At 28.1% G+C, this 14779-nt stretch overlaps 4 protein-coding genes across 4 annotated transcripts; 3 read left to right on the top strand and 1 right to left on the bottom strand.

Annotated features, from left to right (window-relative positions):
- Positions 1 to 586: 586 nt before the first annotated feature.
- Positions 587 to 1581, bottom strand: OCT59_000284 (uncharacterized protein; the record flags this gene model as incomplete). Its single annotated transcript, XM_066138730.1, has 2 exons — positions 587 to 1021; positions 1333 to 1581. The coding sequence occupies 2 exons, from the start codon at positions 1579 to 1581 to the stop codon at positions 587 to 589; spliced, it is 684 nt and encodes a 227-aa protein (XP_065988199.1).
- Positions 1582 to 2697: 1116 nt separating this feature from the next.
- Positions 2698 to 4753, top strand: OCT59_000283 (uncharacterized protein; the record flags this gene model as incomplete). Its single annotated transcript, XM_066138729.1, has 9 exons — positions 2698 to 2913; positions 3012 to 3092; positions 3210 to 3254; positions 3341 to 3415; positions 3480 to 3647; positions 3715 to 3896; positions 3973 to 4116; positions 4187 to 4251; positions 4353 to 4753. The coding sequence occupies 9 exons, from the start codon at positions 2698 to 2700 to the stop codon at positions 4751 to 4753; spliced, it is 1377 nt and encodes a 458-aa protein (XP_065988198.1).
- A 4680-nt stretch (positions 4754 to 9433) lies between these two features.
- On the top strand, positions 9434 to 10038 carry OCT59_000282 (uncharacterized protein; the record flags this gene model as incomplete). Its single annotated transcript, XM_066138728.1, has 4 exons — positions 9434 to 9514; positions 9585 to 9698; positions 9780 to 9872; positions 9946 to 10038. The coding sequence occupies 4 exons, from the start codon at positions 9434 to 9436 to the stop codon at positions 10036 to 10038; spliced, it is 381 nt and encodes a 126-aa protein (XP_065988197.1).
- Positions 10039 to 10138: 100 nt separating this feature from the next.
- OCT59_000281 (uncharacterized protein) lies at positions 10139 to 10743 on the top strand (the record flags this gene model as incomplete). The annotated part of the gene is made up of 4 exons (XM_066138727.1): positions 10139 to 10243; positions 10324 to 10570; positions 10652 to 10671; positions 10738 to 10743. The coding sequence occupies 4 exons, from the start codon at positions 10139 to 10141 to the stop codon at positions 10741 to 10743; spliced, it is 378 nt and encodes a 125-aa protein (XP_065988196.1).
- Between the last annotated feature and the right edge of the window lie 4036 nt (positions 10744 to 14779).

The following is a 14779-nucleotide window of genomic DNA, read 5'->3' as shown; positions in this document are numbered from 1 at the left end:
AATTTTATAGTGACAAATAGTTATTCATCACCATCTGATTATGGTGATAAATGGTAATTTATATAAATGACGTGATATAGAATTTGTTTATTTTATTTTATTTTATTTTAAGGATTTTAAGGTAAGCCAGGAGAATACATTGATAATTTTAAGCTAATAAATTATAAAAACACACAATGTAGAATCGTCGCCCAATAAATCGAGCCCTGACTAGAACTATATAAAAACTATTCTAAAACCCAACCGAAGTAGAATAGGTAATAAAAGTAATAAAACGCACAAATAAACAATCGAACAACAAGTGCAGACCCGTATTTTCCTTTCAACCCATAAGATAAGGTTGCCACCTGTGAATACTGTAAAAGGTGGAGTGGTTAACGCTATTTTAAGTTGTTAAATTTGTAAAAACAAAAAGAGAACAAATCACATAATAGTGAAAAAAAAAGAAAAACCTAAGTTATTATATAACTATAATACTATATATATAAAAATACGAAAAATTTCAATACTATAAAGTGGTGAAAAAAGAGGACCAATATATCTATAAATATAAAAAAGAGGGAGAGCATCTAATAAAATGAAATTATTAGTTCGAACAAAAATTAGTAACCAAGGCTGAATCTTCAGTAAAATGATGAAACCTTTTCCTCATATGGAGATTGTAATGCAAGTCCGAATTAAAATTCCTAGTGGCTGACCGTTTAAGTTGACGAGGCGCCTGATGAGTAACATATTCCGGTTCATATAGTTTATTATGCCGTACTGTGAGAGCAAGATGGAGACCGCTTTCGTCCATTGTTTCTTCTAAAATTTGTAACTGTTTGATATTGAAATCAGGGTCGGTAGCGCGACCTTTTTGTTTCTTTTTTCCTTTTGTCGGAGGTAAGGAAGATGATGCAATAGGAGAATGTTGTCGTCTCAAGTATGTGTGATAATCATAACAAACGTTTTGATAATGAGTAAGAGCGATAGTCAAATTATCGCGATAGAGAGCGATTTCAGTAGTAGTCTTCCCATTGAACTTTCAAATCATCGATGCATGTCGCAAGTTGAGTTTCGCGATCTCGTGTAGCTTTATAGCTCTTATTGCAGCAATCCACTGTTTACTACCCACTGTTTACTACCCACTTGTCTTGTAAGGGTCGAAGGGTTTTCTTTTCATTATGAGATAACGAAGAATGTAGCTTGCCATCCTTATACATGGGCTCTTCGGGAACAAACGGATAGGAACGGGATTAGAAACCGTATTAGCTTTATCCGATTTTTTTTAGATTTCTTGGTCGTGGCGGCTTTAATGGCCTCAATTTCAATAATCTACTGTTTGCTACCAACTTTCAACGGTTGAAGATTTTTCTTATCTTTCTTAGATAATTTAGAATATGTAAGACCACCCTTGTAGATAGGTTCATCAGGGATAAATGGGATAAGATGGAGGGGAAATTGACCATCTTTCGAAGTAGTATTAGATGAAGAAGAACCAGAGGGATCAGCAAAAGCAACTGAAGTATTGACGACAGGTGTTGAATTATTGTCGTCCGTTGGAGATTTAATAATGTTGTCCTTGATCGATGATGATGCCATTTTGTTATCTCATAAGACGGATCAAATATAGATCCATGGACATTTGAATCGAAGTATTTAGCAATATAGTAGTACTTCTCGTTGCACTTCGGGTAGTGTTGAGGATTCAAGGAACGGTAGCTGAAAAGTATAGTAACGCTGTAGTGGAACCTGAAATTTCTTCTTATATTTCAAATGCATAATCGGCTTTCTGAAATTTTGTGATTGTTGAAATAGGAAACCTTTTCTTTTTGACGCTAAAAGTTTATCTTCAAGTGAGGCGTCAGCTGTAAGATCAGACTTATGAAAAACTTGCCTACATTTGCGTTCAAATCGTGCTTGTTGTCTTTTCCGGACATTTGGATTGTCGCTGTTTTGAAGATTAAAGTTGAAAAAACGACCTTTTTTCATGATATTGTCGATACTGTTAGCGCAATATTGCGATTGAAAAGAAATAAAATCCTTTTAACTCCATAATGTCCGTATTCGTTTCATTTTCCACATCTGCTATTTCTTCTCTAGTTTCTCGATTGATTGTACCCTTATTTCACTTTATTTTATATTGAATACCTTCGAGTAATTTTTGAATTTATGAATTGTACAATCGTACAATCGTTATTTTCGTTCGTTTCTCTCTTTTCTATCTTCTCTTTTGCATAATGCAAGGTCGCCTCGTCCTTGAAACATAAAAACATTCTATCTATTGTAATGATTTAATAAAACTATATATTTTTGTGAAAATTTTACTATTACGTTTCGAATCAGCTCTAACGTTCTTTATACTCGGCATTTTTGATCACATGTTTTATTGTTGGTGTAACCCGATCAGCAAATCAATCAATCAATTCACTCCACTCCGCCACAATGCATATAGGCGCTGTGAAACAAAAATAGCCATTTGCTTACATGCATCACCCCCAACTTCTGGCGTTGCTATGCTCCAACATATCATTTAAAAGAGCAGTAAAAGGCATATTCTTATGCATATTCTTATGCTTCGACCCAACATATCATTATGCTCGACCCAACATATCATTTAAAAGAGCAGTAAAAGGAGCTTCGGTGACTTTTAATTGTTTACTGTATTCATATTGTATATCTTATATATCAATACGTTTTTCTCTAATAGTTTTTATAATGTCATGTTTAGTAACAGCTAAGGTTGAAAAACTTTTACTAGAAGGACCTCTTGATGCTATATGTTCTGCTACCGTTATATACCAGACAATGAACAGAAATGACTTACTTCCATATGAAGAAGTTATAAAAATAGTAGAAAGTGCGGTTAAATCATCGTTAAAAAGAATAAGAGATTTCCAACGAAAAGAAAGTGTGATGGAGGTTTTAACGGAGGTTAGTAATAATAGGCGCATTAATATTCGTTATTGTGCAAACTGATGAATTTACGGCAGTGTAATGTGTTATAGTAGTTTTGGTTGTCACTGCTGAAGGTTGGGGGATGCCGGCCCAGAAGAGCGATGTTGTTAGGAACAAATCCTTTAGATGTCGAGGGTTTCTGCTCTCCTCTAGCTGTGCGTGACTATCTTAGCTATTACATGATTGTGCACGTGCAGCAAAATTTAATATTCATAAAATTAATGTGGTCACTAACTTATATTATATCGATATTTGCTAATTAACTGTCGTAGATGAAAAGCGGATATAAAAGCATATTAGGATTAAATAAGATCAAGGTGTTGGATACGGTACAGTATTTCTTAATATATATATATATATGGATTGGAAAATCTTATCACGATCTAATCAATCATAATTTCAGAATAAGGAATCAACGCCAGATACTACGGAGGAAGAAATAAAGAAAAATATTGAGATGTTAAATGAAAAGCTTAAAGTATGTGTTTTTCTATTTTTTATAATCATACGTACCAATACTTATAAAGGTATTCTCTATATAGCATCCTTTGGGTGATGATGATGGGCCTCTCTATAGCGCCCTTAAGAAAACAGTTGAGAATATCGTTCTTTCAGATCTTACGTGGCGAGATCCTGTAGCAAACATGGTTCTAAGCGATAACTCGTATATAGTAACAGGATTACATCGCAAATTAAAACCAATCTTTATGGTGAGAAGCAATTTAGTGTTATTGGATGAATTGCATTCATACTCATTCTTTTTCATTATAACAACAGGAACCATGCAATAAAATGAAATGTACTCCCCCCAAATTAGTTGTAAAAAAATGTGAGGATTTCTTAGAAAATTTTGAAGTATTGTCTACTCATAAAATCGTGGAAAATGCCAAACACGATAATAAATGGAAAGAAGATGATTCTGATCTATTAAAAATAACAGGTCGAATTTTAGATGTACTGTAAGTTTTTCAATAATAACTTCATTATATAAATAGTAATTGTATGATAACATTTTCCGATATTTATTTTACCTAGTGGCGAAATATGGAGTAGTCCAATTTATGCGACAAGTACTTCCCGTAATAAACAGAGCGAAGGAACTTATATTACCGATGTTATAGTCCCTTTACTTCGTGCAAGCCTGGCGAACCTACCAAATGGTTATATCTGTACAAGCATGTAAGTAGTCACGTGATTACTATTTTAACCATGGCTCAGATACTTAGTGTGTATTTTTATCAAATTTCAGTGCAGAACGTCAGAGTATTGCAAGCAAGATTCGAAAAAATAAAGGGATCGATGGAGAACGAATTGGTAAAAAACCCGATATTATGGGAATAATGAAGCAAGACACAAATGATATCGAGTTGATTTATGTTGAAAGCTCTCGCATTACATGTAGCGAAAAAAAAAAGATGATTATGATGTAAAATTGTGGAGAGAAATGATAGACGGGACAAGTGCTATAAACGCATTATGTAGACCGGCCGGTAATGAATTTGGAGTTGTTGGTATTCAAATTGCTGGTTTAGATATGCGATTAAATGTTTTGGTAAAGGATCTAGGTGGTATACCGCGATATTTCCATCTTGATCATGCTGAAATCCCAATATCGCCACATTTAACAAACACTAAATCCCTTATACGTGTTTTATTGAACCTAAGGAACGTTATGATTGTAAATAAAAGTTTAATAACGCAGGCGTTATTAGAAAACCCACCTCGTAATACTAGTCAAAGTACTACTGTCAGTACACCAGATAATTCCATGTATTATAATAGTAATTCCGTGTATTATAATAGTAATAATAACTAGTATTAAACCTTAATTAATAAATGAAAATCACATTACATACAATGCTGGTATATATGAAATGAGTAAAAAAGTCTCAATAAACTTCCTTTTAGGTTTTTTTTTCGTTTTATTTCTTTTAGAATAAAATACACTAAGCCATCGTGTCCTGATGTCGAATGTTTGATTGACGTCGAATCAACGCTCGTCCGATGTCATCTCGATTCGCATAATGTTTGTGTGACGTCAAATAGACACCTGTTCGATGTCATTTCGATGTTTACTTAATGTACACAAGGCGGGAAAAATAAACATTTTTCGACATTAACTTAATATTGAAACAATGTAAGTGCGATGTTATTATTCGATGTCTATTCGTTTACTAATCGTAGTTATTCGATGTCGAATCGATATCACTACGATTAGTAAACGAATAGACATCGAATCAACGTATTTAAGTTCAACTTAAAGATGTCGAATCGATTTTCATCACGACATCATGGTGACGTCTGATCAATATAGAATCGACATTGATTTTATATCAACCGTAACTCTAACTGAAATTTCTGTAAAGTAATTTACTAAGGTTTTAATTTAAAGATTAAGCGGTATCAAGAAAAATTCGCGCGAACTTTTCTTGCCATTGTTCAAAGTATATCATTGTTTTTTTTAAAGCAATTGATTAAACAATGGCAAGAAAAGTTCGCACGAACTTTTCTTGCCATTGTTCAAAGTAGCATTTTTTTTTTAAAGCAATTGATTAAACAATGGCAAGAAAAATTCGCGCGAACTTTTCTTGCTATTGTTCGAAGCATACCATTGTTTTTTTTTAAAGCAATTGATTAAACAATGGCAAGAAAAATTCGCTCGAACTTTTCTTGCTATTGTTCGAAGCATACCATTGTTTTTTTTTAAAGCAATCGATTAAACAATGACAAGAAAAATTCGCGCGAACTTTTCTTGCTATTGTTCAAAGTATATCATTGTTTTTTTAAAGCAATTGATTAAACAATGGCAAGAAAAATTCGCTCGAACTTTTCTTGCTATTGTTCGAAGCATACCATTGTTTTTTTTAAAGCAATTGATTAAACAATAGCAAGTAAAATTCGCGCGAACTTTTCTTGCTATTATTCGAAGTATATCATTGTTTATTTAAAGCAATCGATTAAACAATGGCAAGAAAAATTCGCTCGAACTTTTCTTCTTGCTATTATTCAAAGTATACCATTGTTTTTTTTTTTTAAAGCAATTGATTAAACAATGGCAAGAAAAATTTGCGCGAACTTTTCTTGGATTGTTCAAAGTATACCATTGTTTTTTTCAAAGCAATCGATTAAACAATGACAAGAAAAGTTCACGAATTTTCTTGATACTGCTTAAAAATTAAAAAAATTAAGCAGTACCAAGGAAAATTCGCGAACTTTTCTTGTCATTGTTTAATTTATCGATCATGCTTTCAACTATACAGTTAAAAAGTTAAACTGTTAAAGTTGAGCGGTATCTTAACAATCGTAATTATCGGACTTAGAACTTTTTAATCATATTTCTGATCAAATTATGCACATTTGTGGTTATTGTATAGATTATTGTATAGGACTATAGGCTATTTACCGTCTTTTTCCGGGTTAATTAAATCTATAATGTAAGAACAAAATTATTGGCTGATCAGTGTTGATTACCACGTGAAAATTAGCCAATAGATGATTGCAGATCATTTGTTTTTGTAACGTGAATAATATAAGTTTGAAAAATACAAACTCTTTCTTTTATTTTGTTTTTACTTTTTTACTCAAGTTATTATTATCTCAGATATTACATTTATTTGTTTCTTTTTATCATTGCTTTTTTACTCAAGTTATTATTATTTCAGATATTACATTTATTTGTTTTATTTTTATTATTTAAGAAGAATTGTGAAGTTATAATAGTTTTTTATATTGGTTAACTTTCAGTTATTACTAATTATTTATTTTGACTTCTTGAACTTTTCTAATATAGACATGTTTATATACTTAATAAAGTAGGTACAGTCATTTATTTTCTTTTCTTTTTTTTGTCTTTATTTATCCTTTTCTTTTATTACTACTAGTTTTGTCTTCTTTTAATCATTACTAATTTTATTTTACTAATTTTATCTTTTTATTACTACTAATTGTATCTCCTTTTTATTGCTACTAATTTTATCGCTACTAATCTAATCTTTAATAATTTCATTCTTTTGTTACTACTAATTCATCTTTAATTACTACTAACTACATCTTTTTATTACTACTAATTTCATCTTTTATTAATTTTTTATTACTACTAATTTTATTTTTTTATCTTTTTTATCACTATTAAAATTGTACCTTCTAACTTTTCTATATCTGATTATAGTATTTTTAATTTAATAATAAAATTTAATAATTATAAGGACAAATTTTCATGTTAAATATATAAATATTATATATAAAAATACCGTAGTAATAATACTTGCAAATATGATAAAATATGCGTATATTATGCTGTTAGCAAATAACCACCAGTATAAAACATACGTTGTACACTGAGACATAATACTGTTCGCAAATAACCACCAGTGTAAAACATACGTTATTCGCAAATAACAACAAGTATAAAACATACGTTATAAACTGAGGCATCATGCTGTTCGCAAATAACCACCAGTATGAAACATACGTTATAAGCTGAGGTATAATACTGTTCGCAAATAATAACAAGTATAAAACATACGCTATAAACTGAGGCATCATGCTGTTCGCAAATAACCACCAGTGTAAAACATACGTTATTCGCAAATAACAACAAGTATAAAACATACGTTATAAACTGAGGCATCATGCTGTTCGCAAATAATAACAAGTATAAAACATACGCTATAAACTGAGGCATCATGCTGTTCGTAAATAACCACCAGTATAAAACATACGTTATAAGCTGAGGTATAATACTGTTCGCAAATAATAACAAGTATAAAACATACGCTATAAACTGAGGCATCATGCTGTTCGCAAATAACAACAAGTATAAAACGTACGTTATAAACTGAGGCATCATGCTGTTCGCAAATAACAACAAGTATAAAACGTACGTTATAAACTGAGGCATAATACTGTTCGCAAATAACCACCAGTGTAAAACATACGCTATAAACTGAGGCATCATGCTGTTCGCAAATAACCACCAGTATAAAACATACGTTATAAGCTGAGGTATAATACTGTTCGCAAATAACAACAAGTATAAAACGTACGTTATAAACTGGAATACCATGCTGTTCGCAAATAATCACATACGTTATAAACCGAGATATAATACTGTATATAAGTATAAAGTATACAAATCTTCACTATTTAAAAATACCGTGTATATAATACGGTGTGCAAAATACCGAATGTATATCGTATGTGAAAATACTGTTAAAATACTTTAATGATACTGTAATGATACTGTTCGCAAAATACGGTAATACCGTATGTTAACAGTATCCATATTTTTTATAGGGCCATTTATTTCATTGCGATTAATGACGGATTAATCATCTTAAAAAAAATTATCCTCGTTCGAGGATCTAACACTTAATCTACAGTAATACTATCACTATTTTTTTGTCGTCAAAAAAAATATATTTTTACGTCAACAATTATTCATCAAATTAAATAACTATTATTTTAAATAAGTATTACATTCCTGTAAAAATATGATCCGTATTTTATCTTTCCATGTTTTTTTTTATGAATGTATCATTTTAATAGAATTAATAATAGCTTTAAATCATGGAAATTTTCATCTCGATATCCGTGAATGTATCATTTTCACGGAATTTTTACGGAAGACACGGAAGACACGGAGAAATAATGGAAAAATTCGGATAAAAATTTTTTATAGGGGTTAAAATCTTATGATAAAATGGCTGTGTAATTTTAAAATAGATATGAAAACCTCCTTTGTATTCCTTTTTTGTACTTCGAATGCTGTCATTTTTTAAAAAAAAGATCGCTTTAAGAAACTTTGGTCTTTGGTTGAAGTCTTATGATGAAAAACCCCTTTTGTATTCCTTTTTTGTATACAATATTACTGCAATATTACTGTCAAATATTGTCACTTTTGTATTCCTTTTTTGTATACAATATTGCTGTCAAATATTGTCAATTTTTTTTAAAAAATCTTAAGAAAATCGATAATGTTTCTACTTTTTTTTTTTAAAAAAAAAAAAAAAAAATAGGAAACAACTTCCCAAAAAATATTAATACTAAATCTAGTGGGAAATCTTCATATTTTTATTAAGTCACGCACGATTATAATAATTTGTTATAATAATTTGTATCGTTTATTCATTTTATTATTCTTTATTTAAAAAACTCTACCATAACTGTTGAAATAGCTAAAAATAGATGTTATAAAAACCCTTTTATATTCCTTTTTTGTATACAATATCGCTATCAATTTTTTTTAGAAAAAAATTTGATCGTTGTATTTTTCTTTTTTAAGAAATGTCGATGATGTTTCTGCCTTTTTTTTTAAAAAAAAAATTATTCGTTTATCTTTCCTTTTTAGGAAAAATCGCTAATGTTTCTACCTTTTTTTTTAAAAAAAAAACCTCGTCAAGTTAATATAAATTCAGAGAAATTTAATTCATTCTTTTTTTCTTCATTTTCTTCGTTCTATCTGAATTTCTCTTCATTACATTTGGATTTTTTTGTTATGGCTACTAACAAAAAATTAAATAAAATAACCGTTCTTAATCAATCAAAAAAATCGTCAGATCTTCCTGTTCAACAAAATGTAAGTTAATTTTAGCATTTATATTGCAGTTTGATCTCTTTTTAACATTAAGTTTTAATTATAAATATAGAGAATTCTAGAAAAAGTGGTGGATGAAACTGTATCAATTTCCAAACCAACCGGTGCTTATATTAATATTGCAAAAATTTTAAACCTGACTAATGAGGAATTTAATGGTTACAAAGTTTGTAATATATAAATATGTAATTGTTGATATAATTCATGTATTATCATTTTAGGATTTAACTTTTATATATTTTACTAGTCAAGTATACGTGACCTAATTGAAGCGTATATCGATGTTGAAACGTCCTGGGAAAAGCAGGAGAGGAGAGCAATATTAAAAATTATCGAGAAGGTGAGTATATTGTAAATTAATCATACTTTAAATCAATACATTTATAATACATTTAACAAAATTTTTTTTTCAGTTCAAAGGGAATAATAGTCATTTTCCCAAAACAACAGGAGATTGGGCTATCAAAGAATTATTTCGCCGCTTGATGAACAATAAACGTAAATAATAATTTCATCTTTTGAATTATATTTATTTATAAAAATAAATACGTATTAATTTTTGAATTTTATAAAAGGTGCCCACCAAAAAAACTAAAGAAGAAGGAAATGGAAGTTATTTTAAAAAAGAATAAATCGGTGATCACTAGAGATAAAATTAAAAACAAAGTGGTCATTAGTAGTAGTGGAACTGCAGATGATTTATCAGATAAGGTATAATATATATAGTATAAGCATTTTGTTAAAAATATATTTTTAACTTCAGTTATATCTCTTTTAAACTTTTCTTGAAGTCTGATAATAACGATAATAATACAGACGTTGACGATACCAATACAAATGTCAGCGGAAAGAGCAGAAAGAAAAAAAATGATAATAATACAGACGTTGACAATACCAATACAAATGTCAGCGGAAAGAGCGGAAAGAAAAAAAATGATAATAGTACAGACGTTGGCAATACAAATGCCAGCGAAAAGAGCGGGAAGAAAAAAAATGAAAGAAAAAAATCTGGGCGGATTTCCAATCAACCGCGAAAAGGTAATAATTAATATTTATTTTTTCATTTTATATTACAAAAAATTTTTTATAATAATCAATTAATTTTTATTTTTATTTTAGATTATAACGAAAATAATAAAGTAAGTTATTTAATTTGAAATTAATTAGTTACAAATACTAATATTTTATTTTATTTCATAAATTAGAGATAACATACATAATATGCATATATATTTTAAATAAAGTAAATTTTTGTGTTGTCGTATTGCTTTTGTAATGAAATTTTGTAACTAATGCAAAATTAAAGTTTAAAAGTTCATTTTTCGTTAATTAAAATTTTGTGTCACTACTTATCCGGTTAGTTTGGAAAATAAAAGAAATTGTCCAATTAAAATTATGTATATAATACACGTGATCTGATCGTCCAATTAAAATTAAATTATATTATACCACGTGATCTGATCATCAAAATAAATAATAAATATAACGCAGAAAATATTTGTTTATTTTTTTATTTCTTCAAACTTTTTTTCTTTTTTCTTCAAACTTTTCTTTTCGTTTATTTATTTTTTAACTTTTTTACATTACTAACTTACTTTTTTCACTACGCAGAATTTATTTTTTAACTTTTTTACATTACTAACTTACTTTTTTCACTACGCAGAAAATATTTGTTTATTTTTTTTAACCTTTTTTTTCTTCAAACTTTTTTTCTTCAAACTTTCTTTTCTTCAAACTTTCTTTTCTTCAAACTTTTTTTCTTCAAACTTTCTTTTCGGTAAGAAAATTTATTTTTTTTTATCCTTTTATTTATTTTCTAACTTTTTTACATTTCAATTACTAACTTGCTTTTTTCACTAACTTTATACTTTTTTTTATTATTACTAACGCTAACAAACGCTAACAATTACTTTCCATACTACTTACTAATTTGCTTTCTTTATTAACTTCATACTTTTTTATTTTTAATATTAATAATTTACTTACAATAATTTATTTTACTTTCTTTTTTTTATTATTACTAACGCTAACAAATGCTAACAATTTACTTTCCATACTACTTACTAATTCTAATTTTGCTTTCTTTACTAACTTCATACTTTTTTATTTTTAATATTAATAATTTACTTATACCAATAATTTACTTTACTTTCTTTAATATTTGATTTTATTTTCTTTATACATTTATAGTTTTAATTTATAGTTTATATCTAATACAGCGATAGTATATTATTTATGAATTATTATATATATATATTTATATTTTTTTATAGTTTTCTACATTTATAATTCATATCAAATATAGTGTTTTATTTTGTATATTAAATTAATAAAAATCCATAATTTCACTTTATAAATTTGCTTGTCGTTAATCGTTACTGACCAAATTTTAACTTACTGTAATCATAATTCCTAAAATTCGGCCCACAATAATTCCTAAATTCGGCTTACAATAATTCCTAAATTTGCCATAATAATTCTTAATAATTCGGCCCACAATAATTCCTAAATTCGGCCATAATAATTCCTAATAATTCCTAAAATTCGGCTCACAATAATTTCTAAATTCGGCCCAGAATAATTCCTAAAATTCGGCCCAAAATTTGGCTCAAAAATTAGACAATAATTATATAAAATCAGGTCATAAATTGGATGATTATTGTATGATTGCCATACAACTATTGTGTGATTTATTGCAATTTTTAGCACAATTATTGTATGGTCAAATATACAGAAATCATAGTGAATTTAATTGGATGTTTTTTCAACAAAAATCACACAGGCTTTTTTCATAGGGATGGAATTTTTACATGGGATATGCCTAACATTTCATGACTATTTGCATCATTGTATGATGATGTTAAATAACAGAAGCGAAGAAAAATGGAAGAATTACTATTTGAATAATAATACAAAAACGCTTAGATACATATATTAGTTAATATAGCGCATTTTAATTGCAATATTTACAAAAAGCAATAAATTACAGTAGTCATTCCGTTTACATGTATTCATATTATTTATAGTTAATCTTTTTTTTATCCCTATAAAACTGCAAAAATTAGAAAATTAATTTTAATTTTATTTTCAAGATTGGAGTAATGAAACAAAGAAAGCGAAACGTAAACTTCCACGCATAAAATTGCAAATTACTTTTTTTTAGAAAAATTTAAATTGATAAATTTTCATGAGCATTGCTAAATATCACCGCTGGTGATTGTCACCTCGCCAGAATTAGGATAGAATTTTGGGCAGAATTAAAAATGGCATAAAAACTCTGCCCGTTAACATCTCTAATGCTGGAATCACCTGCGGTGGGATTTAGCAATGCTTAATTTTCATTTCATAATGTACAAATATAACATTCATACATCGGTTTATTTCATAATTTTCGGTTAAAAATAATGTGGACCCTCCATTAAAGAAGAGGTAAATTGCTTAGTTCATATAAAAAAAAAAGGTAATTTAACCATAACGCAGTTATTTTTTTTTTTGAACTAATAAATAGACACAATAATATATTTTTAATCAGACCTGCTTGCATATGTAAATTAATACTTTTTTTTTTAGTTTGAACGCACCGATTAGAATCTCTTTATAGTAAATTAGTAATTTTCAGAATTACTATAATTTTGGCCAAATTAACCTCAATATCTCGATACAACAAAATCAATTGAAAAATCCGACCGAACGAAATTGAACAGAAGTATTAAGTACAGTAGTAACGGATATTTTATTTTAAATCATCTCTGTTACGTAATTAAATAAGTGTATTAAGAACTTATAAAAAGTGAAATTAAGCAAATTCTTCTTGCCATTAAAATAAACATTTTAAATAAATTTAAAATTGATCCATAAAAAATTTCAATCGTCGAACTTATAATACTTTATTTTAAAAATAATGCGCGATTAAAGGAAGAATTCTTTTTTTTTGAAAAGATTAAATTTAAAATTAGATTATATTGCTTGTTGTACATCTGTTTATTTAAAAAGTGGTCTAGGATAATAGGTAATCAATATCACCTAATTTTCCTCTTCAATTATTGTTGCCTTTTCGTAGTTTTCTGCTCCACCGTCAAATTCACAACTAGATAAGACTAAATACTAATAATCGATCGTCAAATTCTCAGGAATTTCGTCATCAACTGGTAGTAAATTAATAATAACGAAATAAAATTCTCGAAAAAATATAATTGTATTAAATGGGTTAAAAACAATTTCAAGCCTATATAAATCGTCTAATCCACTTCTTAAATTTTATTCCTTTCGATTTGATTGTTTTTCGCTTGCATATTAGATTTCTCTAAATACCATTTAGTCAATTCATCTTCACTATATTCTGATTCAACATTAAATATAAAATAAATAACGAATATTACACGTTCACTCTCACTTCCACGGAATGATAAAAATTTCAGCTTACATATTACTATTTTTAGTTTCTTGCAATTTCTTTCTTTCGTAAAATTACGCGATCTTTAATTTTCCCTCTAAACGTCAAAGTCTGTAGTTTTAATAAAAGGAATAACACATAACGTTACCTTTAACGCTTAATTCCATTTAATCCTATCACTATTCTCGCATCCAAAAGTTTATACCCCATTTAATTAAAAATATAGACAATATTCAAGTCTTTTTTTAAAATAATTTATATCTTCCCGGAGAGGAAAATTAATCTGAAATAATTAATAACTTTAGTTCATACAAAAAGTTTAACAACAATTATTTTTACAGATTACTGCAACTTACTTGATTCGTAAAATTTGTATTCCTGCATGTAAACTTATTTTATTGTTCTTTGATCGAATACATTCAACTAGTTCTTCACAAGATGCGATCCAAAGTCCAAGAATATCTCACTAAGTTATTTTTCAAGTTCATGTGTGTAAATATAATATATGTGAAATTAAGAAATTTGTGAATTTTTTTTAAAACGAAATCGAGTATCTATATTCTCCGGAAATAAAGAGACAAAAGTATAAAAAATTTTTTCATTTAAATATTTGCGTATCGCAAATTCGCAAATTATCAATTTCCTGTGCCATTTTGTCGATTAATCAAGTATAGTCAATTTGTTCATCGTGGCAATGGAAAAAGAAATTAATTTTATTTAATTTAATATTATTCTAAAAAAATAAATCTATTTCATACATAAACTTAAAATACATACTGTAATAATACATAGTACATAAATCTATTTCCAAACGGGTCTAAATAATTCAATATCTTCAACTTCAAATAGTTTTT

Source organism: Rhizophagus irregularis, chromosome 1, assembly GCF_026210795.1.
Source record: "Rhizophagus irregularis chromosome 1, complete sequence".
Taxonomy (NCBI): domain Eukaryota; kingdom Fungi; phylum Glomeromycota; class Glomeromycetes; order Glomerales; family Glomeraceae; genus Rhizophagus; species Rhizophagus irregularis.
The sequence above is the reverse complement of the archived record's forward strand: the minus strand, read 5'-3'. Positions and strand labels throughout refer to the sequence as shown.